We start from the raw sequence: 20,341 nt of genomic DNA, 5'->3' as shown, positions 1-20,341 counted from the left end.
AGTAATAAATGTAGAACAAAAATGCATTACACTGGTAGGCTATGTCTAGAATACAGGGGTTTTTTGAAAAAAAAAAAAGTAGCCTTTAAAAAAAAAAAAAAAAAAAAAAAAACCACACACTTTACTTGCGTTTAGACTTCCGCCATGTTCTTTCGAAATTAAATCAAAAGAACGCGGCTTTTTTATTTTTTTTTTTACTGTGGTAAACCTCATTTTAGGAGGAAAAACGCCTTTTTTCAAAAGTGCTCTTTCAAAAAAAGGCATTCTTGAACGCAAATAGTGCTTCTTCAAAAAAGAGCATCCAGATTGCCTGGGTGCTTTCTTTAGAAAAAGCAGCTCTTTTTCAAAAAAAATGGTTGCTGTCTAGATGAGCTCTTTCTAAAGAAGCTTTTTCAAAAGCCTCTTTTGAAAGAGGCTTATAGTCTAGACGTACCCATAGATGACTCAAACTTCCAGTTATATTCAGCAACAAAAGTAGAAACAACAACATAATTAGAGCCCTATTTTCCTAGTCTCTTCACAAAATACAAATGTTTTATTTCCAGTTAGTTTTGTTCTTCTAAATACCTGTTCAACTGTCCCCTCAGACTCCTGGGGAGTTTTGTCCTTTCTTTCACCTTGAACTGGTGCTTCTCTCTTCCCAGATGCTCCTAATACATTAGGTTTAAATCGCTGCCGACGCCCCGTCGTTGCTGCTTTTTCGGTAACAGCTTTTTCAGTGTCTCTACATAAGAAAAGTAGTAATGCATTCAAAATTGGCATTTGTGCCATTCAAGCCTATTAATGTCATCTGGGACACAAGAAAGATGATCTTCAATGACCTGTACAACTGTCTTTATTAAAAAGGACCTTAAATGCAATGTTACCTTTGGGATTTTTTTTTTTTTGCATATGTTTGTACATTTCTTTGATATGCAGAAGCGGCTTTGATCTGAAACACTACAGAAAATCCTATGAGACACTTGTTTAAATATTTATAGTCAGTGGTCCAAGCCCCTTCCAATAGCTTCGGTCTTCCAAGCTCAAGAGAATCATATGACTTGCACTCTATAGGTCCTGCTCCAATCTGCAGAAACTAGACATCAGGTTGTGGAATGTGGGGAAGAATCAAAGTCCTTAGCATATACCTTTATGAAAGCCTAATTTTATTCCTTGTAGTTTCAACTTCTCCTGCCTGGACATGATTTGTTCCCTCTCTAGTATTGTTCAAGTCATTAATAAAACTTATGAACTAAAAAGAATGGATTGATATTTGACTCTTCAACATTCTAGGGGAAGAACGCAACACTTTCTTGATATTGCCATTCCATATTATCTTGGGAAATCTAGAAGCCAATGTAAAGACTCCGTATGCACTTGTCTCCTCAATATGCATTTTCACCACAGTTGAGGCAGATGGAAGGATTGTAACAGATCACTGTATGCAATAAACTATAAGATATTGCAGTAAAAAGTTAAGAGTTAAAGCAAAGAAAATATAATAAACTGATTTCTGCATACTCACTGGAATTCAGTCTCCAAATCTTTGATCTCTCTCCCTTTGGTTTTATCTGTGGTGGTTTCAGGTGTGTTAATTTCACAAGCTTCTGTGGTATCCTGAAATAAAATATTTAATTTTTTATATAAACAACAGAGAGGTGAGATACAGAGCGCTGGAGTCAAATTTGATTTGCAAAGTCAGCAGTCAGATGGGGTGCAATGCAGCTACATTCCCATTATATATCCCTTAAGTATCCAGCTTCAGTAACAAAAACCAAAGCAACAACTGAATAGGCCAGATACTGGCCAGCATGGACTTTCGAGTAATCTTAACGATGATCAAGAAACTTTGGTCATTCTCTCATCCCTGAAAATCCTTCAGCTAAATCGGAGTGGCCAACCCGCAGCTCTCTGCTCACTGAAATGTGACTCTTTAGGGTTACTATACTTGCATTTTTTCCCCAAACATGTCCTTGTTTTCCCATGTTAAATTGCCGACCAGACACCTTTTTTAAAAAACACAAAAAATGTCCAGGATTCAGGGAGGAGACAGTGGCACCTGCCTTCAAGGGAAGGTTTAATTGTCTTTCGGAGCCACGTGCCTGGACAGTTCACGGCTGCTCTGCGCACATGCCTCAGCACCTGGAGAAAAAAGCGCATGGCTGCGGCAGCTCCAGTGAGACCCAGGGTGTTGTTAAAAGAATCTGGGACTGCCTGGCTCTGGGGGAGGTGGAGGTGCACTGTGTTAGAGCGGGGGGTGGGGGGTGAAAGACGACTGGGGCTGCCTGGCTCTGGGGGAGGGGTGGGCATTGGGTTAGAACAGAGAGGCTCAGGGTGCTTTAGGGTTTTAGATATATAAAAATAAATATGTAATACGTGCCTTAGATATATAAAAGTAAATATATAATGCGTGGCTCTTTGCACTGCTATCCACAGCTATTTTGACTCTTAGTCTCTAAGGGTGTGTTGAGACTACAGGGTTTTTTAGAAAAAAGTGGCCTTTTTTTGAAAAAACTTCCCCTGCACCTAGACTGAATCGAAAGAACGCTGCAGTTTTTTCGACTGCGGTAAACCTCATTTAATGAGGAATAACGCCTTTTTTTGAAAGTGCTCTTTCAAAAAAGGGCGTTATTGAATGCAAACAGGGCTTTTTTGAAAGAGAGCATCCAGACTGCCTGGGTGCTCTCTTTCCAAAAAGCAGTTCACTTTTTCGAAAGAAGTGGTTGCAGTCTAGATGCTCTCTTTCGAAAGAGGCTTTTTCAAAAGATTCTTTCATAAAAGCCTCTATCGAAAGAGGCTTGCAGTCTAGACGTAGCCTAACTGGTTGGCCAACCCTGAGCTAAAATGTTGAAAGTATCTCATCTGATTAATGTTCTATTCTCCAGGCTCTAGCCTCTAACTGTAAATGGATGTGATCTGCCTTCAGGAAACACTGTCTCCCAACTCCCTTGACACCACAGGTTATGACCATGTGAATTACTCTCTGCTTCATATATGTGGCCATGCTACCTATGTTACAAAGATATTGCTGGCATGGAACCCCTTCTATCTCATTCAAACCTCTGATCTTATGAGTATTATTTCAGAACAGCACAAGGGTATCTGTGCCCTAACCAACCCTACTCTCCCCTAAATATTATTCCCAAGCTCCCACTCTTTGCCAGGTTTTAAAAGCCACACGCTCTGGAAATACAGAGAGTCAGATTTAAAAAAAAAAAAAAAAAAAAAAAAAAAGAGTAGTCCTTTTGGACTGGGGTTTCACTTTATGATCTCCACCTCAACCATGATCCAAATAGGGCACTTTTCATTCTCAAAGGTAGAATCAAAACTACTCTCCTGACCTCACCTGGATCACCAGCACAAGCCATCATCCACTTCAAGTTATAAGTAGCATAATGAAAACTTCCCACTTAGCCAACATAAGTCTTTTACCAAAGCTGGAGTAACCAGACCTATCACAAGCATGAATAATAAACCTTGCTGCTGAAACTACAAGAAAACAAAATGGTCCAGGTTCATGCAATCCACAAAGCCTGTATCCCATACTACACCTGTAGCGAAGAAGCTTACATGCAGTTCACAAATAACCATTTACAAAGCTGCTACCAAGTCAGTACCAGGAAGTTGCTATAAGTAAGGCCCTACTTGAATTGAAGGATGATCTTCAAATAATTACAGTTGAGCTGCATTAAAAATATTACAGAAGAAAAAATAATAATGGACCTTAGTTAAGAGCAGTAATTTGGGGGGAAAAAAAGCAAGAGTAGACCTACTTGTTTATATTGGTCCAGCAATTTTTTTAAACACTCAAATATTATGTTATACCTGATCATTTTTTTTGATAACCAAACATTCTCCTGAAACTAGACTATACCCATTAAAAAAGTAATTAGTACAATATAATATTCCGAAGACTAGAAGCCTTAACCAAACTGCTGTAGAAATCAAGTCCAGTCACTTCAGCTTTTTACAGACACTGAATGCTAATGCAGTTCTAATTACTTATTCAAAATGTATGCAAAATTATGGACTGTAAAAGAAGCTAATTAAAAATCAAAACTGTGGTGGAGGCCTTTACTGCAGGATCCACGATTTCAGCAATAGTGTAAATGAAGTAGAGCCTGAGTTGTAAGATCTATATTCCCTGCCTAGATGGAAAGTGCATAGAATGGGCAATCAAAACACTGAAAATACGTGAAGCCTGTGGGATTGACATCTCCATCAAATTCCTGAAGAACAAGGGAGAACTAGCAGACTATGGCTAGCCATGTTTCTAACTAGAGTCATCCACAAGAAAAAAATGCCCAAGATCTAGCAGATAGCAAAAGTAATAGCCCAGCCAAAACCAGCGAGAGACCACTGACTTGCAACAATTATCATACTACTGCTCCATTACAAATTAGTAAAGTATGCACAAATTACTTGAAAAGCTTATTCTTCAAAGAATTGTCCCTACTCTTAAGGATATCCCAGGTGTAGCTCAAACACATTTCAGACTAAACCACAATACCCATGATTCAGTACTGGTACTTATTGCCTACAACCAGGCCCACTGATGGGGGGAGGCAGGAGAAAGAAAGGGGCTGATTCAAAGGGGCTTGTAGCCCTGGGCCCTTTTGAATTGCCATTAAGAGTGCCACGTCACTGCTCCAATGGCTGGGGGAGCACTCGCTGCAATCCAGGTGGTGCTAAAGACTGACTGCCCTTGGCCTCTTGTCCATCTGTCTGAGGCCCCACAGAGGCTGTTGGCCCAGCTGCCTACAACAATAATGGCTTCTAGACCAGACAGAAGACAAGCATAGTAGTCTTCGATCTAAATGCTGCAGATGACACAATTTAGCAGACAGGCTTAGCCTACAAAATGTCTGTGTCTGGTCCTACTGAAGTGGGTTGTCCTGGCTATGGAACTGCTATTGAGAGAGGGTCAGTTTCAAGTTCTACTTTGATAAGAGACAAGCTCCTGGAAGTCTTGAAACAATGGTCTCTCTCAGTTCTCAAGTGTAGCACAGACATTCTTCAAATGTTTCAGAAATAACTTCCCCAATCACTGTTTTTTTAATATGCAGAAATCTGTCTGGCTGCAAAGGACCAGGATTTCAGTTACAAAAAAGAAGCCCTGAACACTAAACATGAAAGAAATGGGAGACAAACCTATCACCAAAGAGACAGCATCCAGTTGTTTCCCTCTATACCACACAAAGGTTAAACAGCCCAATGTCTTTCTGAATGGACAAAAGCTAGTGCATCTAGGTGTCAAATTAGACCACATCTTGATTTTCAAGGAAATCCTTCATAAGATGTTGCTGAAAATAAATACAGCCTCACAAACAGATCAGTAAATAGCTGGGGTCTACTTTGGAAGCTAACGTAGAAATATTGAGCCTCTATCTACACTACCGCAGAAAGTCAACGTAAGATATGCAGCTCCAGCTACATGAATAATGTAGCTGGAATCAACTAACCTTAGGCCAGCTTCCTATGGGATCTACACTGTGAAGAATCGATGGGAGATATTCTCCAGTCTACTTCCCTTATTCTTCTCGTGCAGCTGAAAGTAATGGGGTCAACAGAAGAGTGATCTGAGGTCTATTTGGCAGGTCTTGTGAGATGTGAGAGCATCGATCCCCACTGCAGTGCAGATGTAGCCTGAAACTATAAGCTTGCCTTGTACTCTTCTGTGACAAAATATTGCTCTCCAGCACAACTAAGCCCTTTTCATACAGCACTAACAGACACTCAGCTACATAAAAACATACATATAATAGTACTGTACCATTAATCAGCTAACCTGGCTTGGTTGCCAATTGTGTCCAACATCACTCTGACATCAGGTGACAAGTCACCTTGCAGAATCTTCTCCTTAAAGTGCAAAGCATCTCACATCTACCCCTATTTAAAGATGCATTTAATCTACCAAGCCACCATCTCAGTTTAAGACACCACTTTGGGACAATTCCCGTAAGGAACCTCAATTTCACCTCCATGTGCCAAATAAGGAGGTTAAGGATTAATCGACTATCCGATAAGCAAATGCTTATCCGATAGTCAGTTGAATAGTCGATTCCCTCTTCCCCCACTTGCTGCCTCTATCAGATAGAGGCAGCAAAGGGAGGGGGGAAGAAGGGGTACTACACAGTAGCAGCACCACTCAGCTGAGCCAGAGATCAGCTGTGTGGCGCTGCTGCTTTGAAACCCCAAGACAGCATTTCAAAGGGGCAGCCACAGCTCAGCTGATCCCCGGCTCAGCTGTGCAGCGCTGCCCCTTTGAAACTCTGAAGCAGCATTCAAAGGGGCAGCATTGTGGAGCCCAGGGTCAGCTTGGGACTCCCCACCCGGCCCCGGGTTTCATATGGCATTTCCCCAGCACCCAGGGTCAGCTGGGGAGTCCCCAGCTGATCCTGGGCTTCATGGTGCTGCCCCTTTGAAACACTGCCTCAGGACTTCCCTCTGGCCCGAGGCTGCATGCAGTATTCCATATTCCTTCTTTGAAGCATTCAAAAGCCCCAGCGAGAACTCCTGTACATTTCAAAGCAGGAATCCAGACGTGCCTACTGACTAGTCAAACAGTCGATGGAAATTCCGTCGACTACTCGACTAGTCAATTAACCACAGTTTAACATCCTTAATGCCAAGAACAAGCTTCACATATAACCAATTCCTATCTTGTGAGAGATCCACTAGTCCAGTCCTCTGGTTTTGACATTCCATGCCTTCTTTAGATAAAGCTCAACTGCTTCACCTGTGGAAGCATTAGATACACTGCTTGACTGGATCATCTATGTACGTATAACTGCTGTATGCTATTGGGATGTTTGACCTTTGTGTGGTATAGAGGGAAGCAACTGGATGCAGTCTTCTTGGTGAGAGGTCAGATGAGTCACAGAATAGGTTACTGAGGTTTAGGAGTTCATCTTTTACATGTGGGTATGATACAAAATTATTAATATTTCCAATTAACATTGTTTCTCCCCACCATTTTTTCAGCCTCTTCTGTAGGCTCTGGAGGAGATATCTTGACCTCAGATTCCTCTTGAACTGCTGCTTCCGTCTTTCCAGTTCTCCTTGCTAAGTTGGGTTTAGGTCTCTGCAGGCGTCCTCTTACTGATGGCTTTGCAGCAGCAGCTTTTTCAGTTTCCCTTAAGATACAACAACAGCCTATAATCACTGCAAAGAAATCCAGTACTTTATATAACCAACTGTATCCTCCAAAAACACATTATCCACATAGTCCATTACAAATATAACAAAAAGAAATCATTACTTTGTTCTACACCGCTTGTGGATATGCTTTATTTCTTGAAAATACAGAATGTTTTTAAAGTAAGAACAGTGATCGTATAGTGGGTTTTGGCACAGTATGAGATCACAACTTCCATGAGAATGCTAGAATATATAGCAGTTGCTGAGTGGCTTAAAGATTTTTTTGAAATTTTTTTAAATTATGTTATCATTATTTGAATTGTATTGGCTTTTCTTTTTAAACATAAACCTATTTAAAATGAATTTAAATTTAACACAAAATAACTTAGTCCTAAATCGATAATCTCTTAAAACAATTTTAAAAATGACCCAAAACTGTTTTTTATATAGGAAAGCAGCCTATAACACAATCAGGAGGAAAGCATGTATCTTTTGAGCTCAAGCTTAATAAAGATACCATAATTTAGGGTAAATTAGAGCTAAATAACACAGATCACTGGGAGCCAAGACTGGTGGCTGTAAAACTTTATGAGACCATGGGAAACTTAGACATGCCCATAATAAAGTAGAGATCTGGCTAACTAAAATCATGCCAGACCACGGATGGTGCTGGACCAGAAAGTGCCAGACTAGAGAGGTTCAACCTGTACTAGACTAATTGTGATTTTGCAACAAGGCAACTAGAAAAAAGGCAGGTTGGTGGGTCTAACTCAATCTCTGTCAATCAACAACATTTTTTCCCCTTTCACTAAGGAAAGTATCCTGACAATGAACCTTCAAGATCTTGATACACTAAGTTGCACAGGCTGTAATTGGCACTAAAACCAAAATAACCTGCTTATCCCTATGCAATATTTTGAAGTTTACTATATCATTCTTTGGCAACAGAAACTTGATTTTAAAAATACTTTAAATAGAACTAGGAGGAACAAAAGTCCACCTGACGTGCCACGTGAACAGCTTTTACAACACACATAGGGTATGTCTACACTACCACCCTAGTTCGAACTACGGTGGTATTGTAGGCAACCGGAGTTGCAAATGAAGCCCGGGATTTGAATTTCCCGGGCTTCATTTGCATATTGCCGGGCGCCGCCATTTTTAAATGTCCGCTAGTGCGGACTCCGTGCCACGCGGCTACACGCAGCATGGACTAGGTAGTTCGGATTAGGCTTCCTATTTGTGGAGTAACGGTAGTTCGGAATAGGAAGCCTAATCCGAACTACCTAGTCTGTACCGCGTGTAGCCGCGCGGCACGAAGTCCACACTAGCGGACATTTAAAAATGGCGGCACCCAGCAATATGCAAATGAAGCCCGGGAAATTCAAATCCCGGGCTTCATTTGCAACTCCGGTTGCCTACATTACCATCCTAGTTCAAACTAGTATGGGTGGTAGTGCAGACATACCCATACTTACTCTCACCCCCAAAATAGAGAAATATAGGTTTAACTCTTACTGGACTACTATTGCTAAACAGAATAATTCTACTCACATTATTTCAGACTGAGAATCATGGCTTTTTCCTGCTGTACTCGTTTTTTCATCTGGTCTATATAAATCACATACTTCACTGTTCTATGTGGAAACAAAATAATATTTAGAACTCCTGATTCCTGCAACACTCAAGAAATTCTTGGTGCCAAATTGAAGTGAAAACAAGGCTTCTCTTTCACCTTTCAGTTAAATTGAGTGATATATTCTAGTACTAAATTTTAACTATTGTTGGCTGTACTTCTTAAATAATCTTTCCATTAGAGACTATTAGGCATTCTTTATATATATATTAAGCAAGAATAATTACAAAAAGCAAGAGTAATTTCCTGTATTGTTCTTGATTAGATATAGCATAATATAAAATCTACCTGTTATACGAGAACAAAAGCATTTCTGCTTCATAAAATTATTTTTCCTCCTTTTATCTACAGAGATGTTTAATCACATAAATATCATCCAAAGGATATATTTCCTATACTAGCTAGTATGATATTTTCAAATCGCAAAGGAAACTGAGGGCATCAAATTCAATTTATTTAACTACAGAACACCTAATCTACAATATAAGAACACTTCTGATAGTAACATAAGCATTCCGATAGGGATTACTTGAGACTCTGGACTTTTATTAAGATTGTCCTTTCTGTTAAAATTTGACTATGCGGTTATACCAAGATGACCTGAAAACACATAAAAAGTAAAACTCCGATGGTCCGGCATCTGATGGTCCGGCACTCCTGATGGTCCGGCACCATCAGGAACCCGGAAGTGCTCCGGGCAGCCGGTCCATTGGAGCTGCTCTGCCCCCAGCTTCCCCGATTCACCCGCTGCTAAAACTGACCAGCGGCTGAATCGGGGAAGCCAGGGGCAGAGCAGCTGGGGCGCTGCCGGGTTGGTCCCGTAGAGCTGCCCCTCCGGGCTGCGGGACTAACCTGGCAGCACCCCAGCTGTCCCCGATTCAGCCGCTGCTGAAACTGATCAGCGGCTGACTCCAGGAAGCCCGAGGCAGAGTTGCTCTGCCCCGGGCTTCCTGGAATCAGCTTCCTTGGGGACACCTGGGACAGAGCAGTTGGGGGGCTGCTGGGTTGGTCTCGCATTGCCAAAGGTTGGCGCTACCAGACCAACCCGGCAGCGCCCCAGCTGCTCTGTCCCAGGCATCTGGATTCAGCCGCTGTTGAAACTGACCAGCGGCTGACTCCAGGAAGCCTGGGGCAGATCTGCTCTGCCCCAGGGTTCCTGGAGTCAGCCGCTGATCAGTTTCAGCAGCGGCTGACTTGGGGACTCCTGGGGTAGAGCAGCTGGAGTGCTGCCGGGTTGATCCAGTAGTGCCGCTCCTTGGCGCTGTGGGACCAACCCCGCAGCACTCCAGCTGCTCTGCTGCAGGCATCCCGATTCAGCCGCTGCTGAAACTGACCAGCAGTGGCTGAATCAGGGACGGCTGGGGCAGAGCCGGACTATCGGAAGGGGGGGCTATGAGGGGTCTGGGGTGGCATCTTCCCCCCACCCCAGACCCTTCATAGCCCCCTCCCCCTTCCGATAGTCCAGCAAATCTGATAATCCGGCACCCACTGGGTCCTAAAGGTGCCGGATTATCAGAAGTTTACTGTACTTAGTTCTTGTTTGTAGGCGGTACTGAGATACATTACAAGGGTCCAGGCTATTCTTTCCTCTAATTCAAGGGTGAGGAACCTTGGGGTCGGATGCAGCCTCTGGCTTGCCTGGATACAGACCCTGAGGCTCAGGGCCCCCTCAGCATTGGGGAGCCCACACTGGCACTCCCATCCCCTGCTGCCCCACCATGAGGCTGGGGCACACAAAATCTACTAGGGCCCCCTACGCTGGTGCGCAAGGAAACGTGGGCAGTGACTTTCTCCTTCTTAGTCAGGGGCCACATCTGCAAGGTTTTTGTTGGGATTTTTTCCCCCCCCTTTGCTTCTCACTTGTGTGTGGCCCATGACTGACTTTTCTGTGGGTCAGTGGCCTCCAACCCAAAAAAGGTTCCCTACCCCTGCTCTAATTCTTCTGAGGCAGCTGCGTGTTGTGTTTTTATAACACTTCCCACTTAAGGAATTCAGTAAAAATGGAGAACTTTGCTTATATTTTAAATATAAACTAATGGGCTGTATCTAGACTGCATCCCTTTTCTGTAAAAGGGATGCAAATTAGACACGTCGCAATTGCAAATGAAGCAGGGATTTAAACCCCCCCCCCCCGCTTCATTTGCATAAACATGGCTGCCGCTTTTTTCCGGCTCGGAGCTTTGCCCGGAAAAAGCGCCAGTCTAGACGGGGATCTTTCGGAAAATAAAGCCTTTTCCGAAAGATCCCTTATTCCTTATTTTAAGAGGAATAAGGGATCTTTCGGAAAAGGCTTTATTTTCTGAAAGATCCGCGTCTAGACTGGCGTTTTTTTCTGGGAAAAGCTCCGAGCAGGAAAAAAGCGGCAGCCATGTTTATGCAAATGAAGCGGGGGGATTTAAATCCCTGCTTCATCTGCAATTGCGATGTGTCTAATTTGCATCCCTTTTACGGAAAAGGGATGCAGTCTAGACACAGTCATGGTGAAATTGAGGGTCAAAAGTTTAGGCAACTTGCCCAAAGTGGTATAGGAAGAACATGGCAGGGATCTCCTAAACCCATCTCATGCTTCAGCCAGAAAGCTATACACTTTGTCTTAGAAAGATTAAAAAAAGTAAAAGAAACCTTCATATCTAGTTATGCTAATAAGCACATAGTACCCAGCTCCTGCAACACTGGGCTCCAAAACAATAAAATTCAGTGTCTTTCACTAGTGGCCTTTTCTCTTTCTCCATCATAGTCTTTGTTTTGGAAAACTAATGAAGAGTTTAAACAGCACCTTTAATTTTTGTACTACAAAATAAACCCAATCAAATTATTATATTCCTTAATCAGTTTAGCCTAGTAAATGAAAACCAATATAAGTAATTTATCACACTGTCAACTGATTTAACTTCTGGAGATATTTCCAGGCTTTGTGTGCTGAGCTGTATATGAGTAGGTTATGAGATATTTTTCAAAGAAATCTTTATTTTATGTGAATGTTACTAGTAGTAATTTATTGGAGATTAAAAAAAAATCCATAAAAAACATAAGATACCTTTGCTTCACTGGTTTCTTTACAATTTCCTTTTTTATTTCTTGTACCTGAAGCTTGAGATTTTGAAGGCTGCCAATCCTGTGACCCAGAGAGGATATTTGAGGCTTCTGCTTCAGATGAATCTGTTTCTATTAATTCAACACTAATATCCTGAAATCTGAAAATAAGGAATTGAGAGAAAATGTATCATCGGTACTTTTTCACACACAAATGAATCAGGGTTACAGGATCAAATTGCTCTACTGTTCATTTGCCCAAATGGACAATCTGAAGACATTGTAAGCGTTCTAGTGAACCTGCCAAATTTTATGACTTCCAACTTCATGCCCTTAGTCTGAATAACAGCTCTCACAACCAATACAGAAGCTCTCAAAAAGCTTTGGTTTATCTTAATAAAATGCCTTTTAAGCAATGCAGATGAAGAATGATTTTAAAAGCAAAAAAGCTTTTGAATATCCCGAATTGGCCGCAGGAACTCTCATTTTATGTAGGAAATCTAATACAATGAAGTTGTACTTACTTCAATGCAAAGAATATTACAGGTTGAACCTTCCTGGTCCAACACCTGACCAGCCCCAAGCCAAGGAATTTGCCCGACATAGGGAGATCAATGCTGACTCCTCTAATTCTGACAGCTGAGTTTCTCCAGTAGCAGCACAGGGGTCAGCACTGATTGAGCGGGACAGCTGTGGAGCCCTGTAACCAGGGGCCAAACCCCATCCTAAGGATGTTAACAGGCGGGTATCTAACTAATTGAATACTTGATAAAAATTCTATCAACTACATCCACTAGTTGATGGCTCAGTTCAGTCCCAGATCATACTGGGTGCGGACCAAACCCCACTGCAGTTCTGCATTTAAAATGTAGTAAGAGCCGGGCAGGCAGAAAGCCCAGCTCAGTCCCAGCTCGTGCTGGGTCTGGGACCAAATACCCCGTAGCTTTGAAATTTAAAATGCAGAAGAAGTTGGGGGGGGGAGGGAAGGAGAAGGGGAGGGGAAGCACCACCACATCCCAGAGCCATTTCCTGTGATCGCCCCCCATCCCCATTCCTTCCCATTCCTCCCTGAACTTGAACACCACAAATCAGCTATTTGTGATGCTCCAGAAGCTCTGGGAGGGCGGGGGAATTGTTAAACGCAGGGAAGTCCGAATTACACAGGTTCAACCTGTATTAAAATGTTTATAGTTCTTCCAGCACTCTCATAATTTACATGAGCTCAATGAATACTTGTATACCACTGTATAATGGTGATAAGAAAATCCTCTTAGTAAAGATGGAAATTAATGACACTAAGTGCCATGTACTGAAAAAAACGTCTAGAATTTCATGACCAAAAACAATTGCATTTTGTCAGAAAACCTGGTTAAGTGTTAGCTCAGTATGAAACTAAGTATAATGCTGTTTTCCTGCAAGTGTTACAGAAGATAAATTTTATGGTAAAATATTTACAGAACGCCCCCCTTTCACAAGCCAAAGGCTACCAATATTGTTACTCATATCACCACATTTTCCTTAAAATGTTAGGGCAACATTTGGAGTAAGTCAATGGTCTTTATATTCATCTCACATATAAGAGAGAAAGTTTGGATTATAAGAATTACTACATGGAGTTTTAGCATTCATTTATATTAAAGGGAGGGATTTCAAAGAACAGAACATGTTGCTGGTATAAAACTAAATTATATCAGTCAACCACTCTTGAGGCAAAGCTTGACAATACCTTGAAACCAAAGACTTTGCCCTTCTTTTCACCAATGAATATGATGGTAAGAATGAAAAAACAAAACTAAACTAATTTTAAAAATCAAGCCATTTCTTGCTGTGTTTGAGTCATAGTTTGCAAAAAAGTTACCTGGAATTGAGATCACTTTCTTCAGTTTTATCATTCAGATGTAAACAGGAATTTGATTCTGGCTCTACTAGGACAGGAATCTCATCCATATTTTCTTCATTAAGAACATCCAGATCCTTCCCACATTCAGTATGATTATCACTGTTTGTACCAGACACCTCATTTTTTTCTGTTAACAAATTGTTAGGTATTTAATATGCATTTCCTGAAAATGCCTGGCAATGTTAGGTACAGATTCCTAAACAGTCACAGGAGAAATTCAAAGCTTAACAAAAAAATAGGGTTTCAATGGACGTTACTTTGGGGACCAAACTGAAGCACCCGAGAAGGACCTGAATTTCAGAAGAAAAAAAAAATGGCATTTACAGTGTTTCCAAATGAGCATCTCAAAAATAAAGGCAACCAAAAAAAATTCTTCACTATTGAATGTTTGGGCTTATGAGCATAGTAGCTGAAGTGTGACTCTTTGGGCTTAATTAAGATTTGTTGCTATTGTCAGGAAAAAGATCACCACTTTCTTCCAAGTGGAGTAAAAGTTGGACTCTACAAAAGAAAAGAAAAATTGCACTTGGAGATTTTGTTTTTAAAATCATGGTTATGTCACAGAACAGATGTCAACTGTCAGTTAGTATTACTGAAAATGACGCAACCAAAAGCCACTACAAATTGTAGGCTTGTGGAATTATAGACATTATAATTTATAGAAAACTGAACAGGAATTCAAGTTAAGATTTCAAACCTTTTCTGTATCTACATTAATCAACATTCAAAGAGGTTTAAAAATCTAGGTTACTTCATTTACTGGTCTGCTCTCCATTCAACTTGGAGGTTCCAGGCAGTTTCACCATCCACTTTTTCATAGAACAATGCTGCAAAGTTACAAATACTTCTGAGGAAAATTACTACATCTCAACAAAAACGAAGGGTTTTTTTAAATTAAAATATTTTTCCAGATGTTAAATTTTAATGGTGGGTGTTGGGAGATGTGTTTAAAGAAAATGTAGATTTGTGGCCAAAACTACGCAATAGTGCCCTTTAAAAGGAAACATGCCATAAAATTTTCATCAAAAGGCTTGTGAATTTGCAGATATGATCTATACTATATATTAACCCGGCTGTGATCTCACCTGTGAGACCACAGTTGTTTAACCAAAAAATATTCCATAATAGATTGGATTGCTGTAATGGTCTATCATGAGTTATAGCAAAAAGCCACCCTGAAACATCATGTAGTCCAGAAAGTGGCAGTCCTCTTACTTGGAGGTACTTGATAAACTATGTCTGTGCTCCAAGGTCTGCAATGAAATATCCAATTTGTTTCCAGACGTCATTCAACCAGTTTTCACTTAAAAACCTTATATGGTTTGGCGTCCTGGGTACTGAAGAGATCAATTCTCCCCACATGCACTAAATGGCCTTGATATCAACCAAGGTACTGAAGCTAATTGCACTCCTGTTGTTGTGTTGTGTGTGTTTGTTGTTTTTATAAACAGAAGAGGACTGGCTGCCAGACATTTTTTGAGAGAGACCCTCAACTCAAACTCATTTCTTTCCCAATAATTTGTTGATCTACAGAGCACACTGCAAACCTGTGTATTCTTCTGAGAAAGGGCAACGAGGGGCACGAGGGTAAAGAGGGTACAGGTAAATTAAAAGGAGAGTAATTATTAGACCCAAGTTGAACGATAACAAGTCCCATCTTCTCCAAACCAAACAGTACCTGTATGTTATAATTTTTATAGCATACAAAAGGTCCAAAGAAAACACAGCAGGTACTTTCATAGGCTAAAATTTAAGATTTATAATTTGGTGAGGTAGCTAAAGCACAACAAACTGTAACAATGCCAACAGCAAAAGAAGGACTAGGATTGAGCATTTTAATCTTACTTTTCTTGCTGGGTTTCTCCCCTTTAGCTAGTTTTGAGGGGGCAGCTCTCTCTTCAGCAGGATTCTCCACTTCTAGTTCAGATTCATCTTTTTTCTTCTTTTTCCTCTTCTTTTTGGTTGCCCCTGCCTCCAATACAGTCTGTTCTTCTGTCTGTTCAGACACACTCAAGGATTCTTCATTCTCTTTTTCAGCTGTGCCAGTGTCTGCATCTGTTTCTGCATCAGAAATTCTGACAACCTGAGGATCGTCCTGGTCATTATCTGCTTCTTCGCTGACAACTTTAGCTATCAAAGACAACACAGTTCAAGGTAAATATACTAGTATTATAATCTAGGAATCAAAGGTCTTTCTACTATACATGTCTGGTACATTCATTTATCCATGTCCATATGCTGTCAGATATAGCAGCAGAGTCCTAAAGAAATGTTTTTGCAAACAACCAAAAAAAGTCAAGTCTCAGCAACGGTTAACTGATGCTGTATAAATCTGGGGAAACATACCTTGTCTTTGAGACAGTTAATGTCGTTCTATACTCAATGCAATACACAATATTGCCCTTGGGGATTTTAGGTTGAGTAATTACACTGACTTTACTACACATGAAAATTAAGTACCTGTCTTCTGGGAGGAAAAAAATTCTAACATGGGTCGAGCCTAATTTGTATCTGCATGTGGTACACTATGGTATGGTATTTTAGTTAAATAATTTTTTACTTTTACTATGTACTACAGGACTCGGAAGTATTAAAAACCTAAACACTATAGACAGATTATTTTCTGGTACTGGTAAATACAAGTTGGACCATCCTGGTCTGGCACCCTTAGGACATCAACAGTCCCAGATGAGAGATTCTGCCGGAACGGGGAAGTCATTTCTGGCCCCCTGAAACTGGCTGCCTCAGCCCTGTCCCCACTACTCTGCCAGCTCTACTGGCTGGCATAACTGCCACATGCCAGGCAGCATCATTGTCAACAGCCCACTGCCTTGCTGGCTTGCAGGGCTCCCAGTCACCAGCTCTCCACCGGACTCTGGTCTGGCAACATCCATATTCTGATCCAACAGCCCAGCCCCCTTCTCCCTCACTCCTCTCCCCGGCATGCCAGCCCAGGTCCCATTCTCCCTCCTCCCCCCGCTGCAAACCAAGGTCCCATCAGCCTCCCCCCACCGCCAGACCAGGCCCCTACTCTCTTCCTCGCCAACCCTAACCACTCCCCCCCCCAGCTGAAGTGCATGCCAGGCCCAGCTCTAACCCCAGGAGTGTCTACCTGCCCCGCATGGGTGATGTCACAGGTGATGTCGTGTGCATGTGACACTCCAGGGCACTGCAGCCTGCTGAGGTGGAAAAAGGAGCCGCATGGGGGAGAGCCACTGTCCTAACCTCCCTGCGGTCCGTCTATGTTACTTACCGCCCTACCCTTGCTCCCTCCCTACCAACACTGGGGGTAGGGCGGGGAAGGAGAGTGTGTAGCTTGGGGAAGGGCCTGGGCCCTGGTCCCCCTCCCTCCCAGCATCCAGGGCAGTGGGTGAAGACTGAGTGGCTCACAGGTCCCTTCCTGTGAGGGGGAGACCAAACGGCTCCAGCCCTCCGCCCTCCCGCAAGTGGGAGGAGGTCTCACAACCTCCCTTCTGTACCACTTCAGCCCCAGCTGTACCTCCACGCCCTCTCCCCAGCCTCACCAAGACTCGCAATCTCCTGCCCAGTGCATTCGCCCAGAGCTCTCACCCCTGTCTCCTGGGAGGGAGGGGGAGCAGGACCCAGATCCCTCTCCGGGCTTCATGCTCACCCAGGGCCCTACACTCTCCCACATGCCAGCTGCTGGGAAGGAAGGGGTGAGGCCCAGGCTGGAGGACTGCAATTTAAAACTCTGACTGCTGGAGTTTTAAAGTGAGGTGCTATGGCATCTTGAGGGGGAGGGAGGGAAGGAAGAGACGCACAGTGGGGAGGAGGGTGTCCCCCAGTTCTGGCAGCCCTCCCCCCATGCCACTGGAGCAGTGCAAAGTAAAACTCCAACAGCTGCCCACCACGTGGTGGCTTCTGGAGGTACAGCCAGCCCTGGATCAGGAGCTGGGCTGTCCCCCAGTCTGGAACCCCCACAGCAGACCTCTCCACTCATCTACCCACTGCAGCCCCACAATTTTCCTCCTCCCCCCCATAAGCGCAGCAGCAGCAGTTTACCTTCAGTGCTGCTGATGCTCAGGAGCCAAAGGTTGCAGATCCCTGATGGGTTAGCAGCAGGGAGGAAGGAGGAGGTGGGGCAGCAGGATGCAGAGTGATGTGATTACATCACTCTGTCATCCTGCAGGAAAAACTTTATTTCTTTTGTGTGTGTGTGTGTGTGTGTGTGTGTGTGTGTGTGTGTGTGTGTGTGTGTGTGTGTAATCATCTTATACTACACGCAGTCCCCAGGTTACGTACAAGATAGGGACTGTAGGTTTGTTCTTAAGTTGAATTTGTACGTAAGTCGGAACTGGCGTCCCCAATTCAGCCGCTGCTGAAACTGACCAACGGCTGATTCCAGGAAGCCCGAGGCAGAGTTTCTCTGCCCCGGGCTTCCTGGAATCAGCCGCTGATCAGTTTCAACAGCAGCTGAATCTGGACGCCTGGGACAGGGCAGCTGGGGCGCTGCTGGGTAGGTCCCCGCAGCGCCGCACCTCGGCGCTGCGGGGACCAACCTGGCAGCACCCCAGCTGCTCTACCCCAGGTGTCCCCAAGTCAGCTGCTGCTGAAACTGATCAGCGGCTGATTCCAGGAAGCCCGGGGCAGAGCAACTCTGTCTCGGGCTTCCTGGAATCAGCCGTTGGTCAGTTTCAGCAGCGGCTGAATTGGGGACGCTTGGGGCAGAGCAGCTGGGGTGCTGCTGGGTTGGTCCAGTAGCGCAGAGGAGCGGCTCTGTGGGACCAACCGGCAGCGTCCCAGCTGCTCTGCCCCAGGCGTCTGCAAGAAAAGCCTGGTCTGCTGCGGGGGGGATGGAGGGCGCACTAGCTGCGTCTTCCCCCCCAGCAGATCAGGGAGATGCGGGTGGCGGGACCGAGACACGCCGTGATCCCGCTGCCCACGTCCTCCACGGCTTTGCTCCGCATCTCCCTGGTCTGCTGGGGGCCCTCCCCAGCAGACCAGGGAGACGCGGAGGAAAGCCGCGGAGGACCCGGGTGGCGGGACCGCGACGCGTCTGGTTGGTCCCGCCGCCCGGGTCCTCCGCGGCTTTGCTCCGCGTCTCCCTGGTCTGCTGGCCGCCCTCCCCCCGCAGCAGATCAGGGAGACGCGGAGCAGCTTATCTCACCCCGGAGGACATGGGCGGCGGAACCGCGGCGCGTCTGGGCAGTCCTGCCGCCCGCGTCCTCTGGGGCGAGAAAAGCCCCGTTCGTAAGTACGGATCTGACATAAGTCAGATCCGCGTAACCCGGGGACTGCCTGTACTGCTAAACCAAAAACATATACAAATCAATGAAATAATTTTCACAAGCACTGACATACTATATCAAACACTTAAAGATTAAGAGTAACTAGAAAATATACAAACAAGAAGTCCTGTGGCACCTTATAGACTAACAGATTTATTGGAGCATAAGCTTTCGTGGCCAAAGACCCACTTTGTCAGCTGCATGCAGTGGAAATTCCAGAGGCAGGTATAAATATATAGGCATATGAAAAGAGTACCAATCAAGAGCAAGGCTAGAGACAACAAGACCAATTCAGTCAGGAAGGATGAGGCCCACTTCTAGCAGCTGATGTGGAAGTGTGAACATTAAGGCTGTGTCTAAACTACATGGCTCCATTAATGGAGCCATGTAGATTAGGCTGATCGGCAAAGGGAAATAATCGCGGCTTCATTTAAATTTACATGGCTGCCGCGCTGAGCCGACAAACAGCTAATCAGCTGTTTGTCGGCACAGCGCGCTAGTCTGGACGCTCCCGCGTCGACCCTTTATCGACCTCCCCGTTATGCCTCGTAGGATGAGGTTTACCGGGGAGGTCGATAAAAGGCTTTCATGTCGGCAGGGGAGCGTCCAGACTAGCGTGCTGAGCTGACAAACAGCTGATCAGCTGTTTGTCGGCTCAGCGCAGCAGCCATGTAAATTTAAATGAAGCCGCGATTATTTAAGTCGCAGCTTCATTTCCCTTTGCCAAACAAACAAATCTACATGGCTCTGTCGACGGAGCCATGTAGTTTAGACGTACCCCAAGAGAGGTGAAATTCCTTTTGTAGTTGGCTAGCCATTCAGCCTTTGTTTAATCCTAAATTGATAGTGTCAAATTTGCAAATACATTATAGTTCTGCAGTTTCTCTGTGGTATGTTTTTTAAGTTTTTTTGTTGCAGGATGGCTACTTTTAAATCTGCTACTGTGTGTCCAGGGAGATGTCATCTTTGCCCACAAAAACTTATACTCCTATTAATCTGTTAGTCTATAAGGTGCCACAGGACCTCTCGTTGTTTATGCAGAGTCAGACTAACACGGCTACCCCTCTGATACTAGAAAATATATATATATTACACTTGGTTTTAAACTAAGAAAGTGAGCCAGCTATATGAATCTCATTGAAGAAAATTAAAATGTACCTTCGCCCACTATATATAAATTTTCTAGTAAAAACTATAGCATATAGCAATGTGAGAAACTGGATCTAGAGAAATCACCTACATTAAGAGAATACCAATATGAAGAACTTCCAATGCCTGTATCAAAGCCTTAAGTGAAATTGTAAGCACCCTATGAAAATATTTATTAACAGATCAAGTTGGACTACTCCAAAGCAGAAACACACAATTCAAGACCAACCATAACCTGTATAGTTTATTAGAATT

At 43.6% G+C, this 20,341-nt stretch overlaps 1 protein-coding gene across 3 annotated transcripts in view; it reads right to left on the bottom strand.

Moving 5' to 3' along the window:
* The window catches only part of BDP1 (BDP1 general transcription factor IIIB subunit), a 91,519-nt gene that overhangs the window by 53,694 nt on the left and 17,484 nt on the right, over nt 1–20,341 (bottom strand). For all 3 annotated transcript variants that reach the window (XM_075932237.1, XM_075932239.1, XM_075932238.1), the window contains exons 10-16: nt 15,534–15,818; nt 13,647–13,815; nt 11,793–11,949; nt 8,674–8,756; nt 6,953–7,115; nt 1,505–1,596; nt 568–724 (exon numbers count right to left, since the gene is read on the bottom strand). In XM_075932237.1, the coding sequence (XP_075788352.1) occupies nt 568–724; nt 1,505–1,596; nt 6,953–7,115; nt 8,674–8,756; nt 11,793–11,949; nt 13,647–13,815; nt 15,534–15,818 (1,106 nt within the window). The remainder of the gene's footprint in view (nt 1–567; nt 725–1,504; nt 1,597–6,952; nt 7,116–8,673; nt 8,757–11,792; nt 11,950–13,646; nt 13,816–15,533; nt 15,819–20,341) is intronic.

Source organism: Pelodiscus sinensis, chromosome 6 (genome assembly GCF_049634645.1).
Source record: "Pelodiscus sinensis isolate JC-2024 chromosome 6, ASM4963464v1, whole genome shotgun sequence".
Taxonomy (NCBI): domain Eukaryota; kingdom Metazoa; phylum Chordata; order Testudines; family Trionychidae; genus Pelodiscus; species Pelodiscus sinensis.
This window is presented reverse-complemented; position numbering and strand designations above follow the sequence as displayed.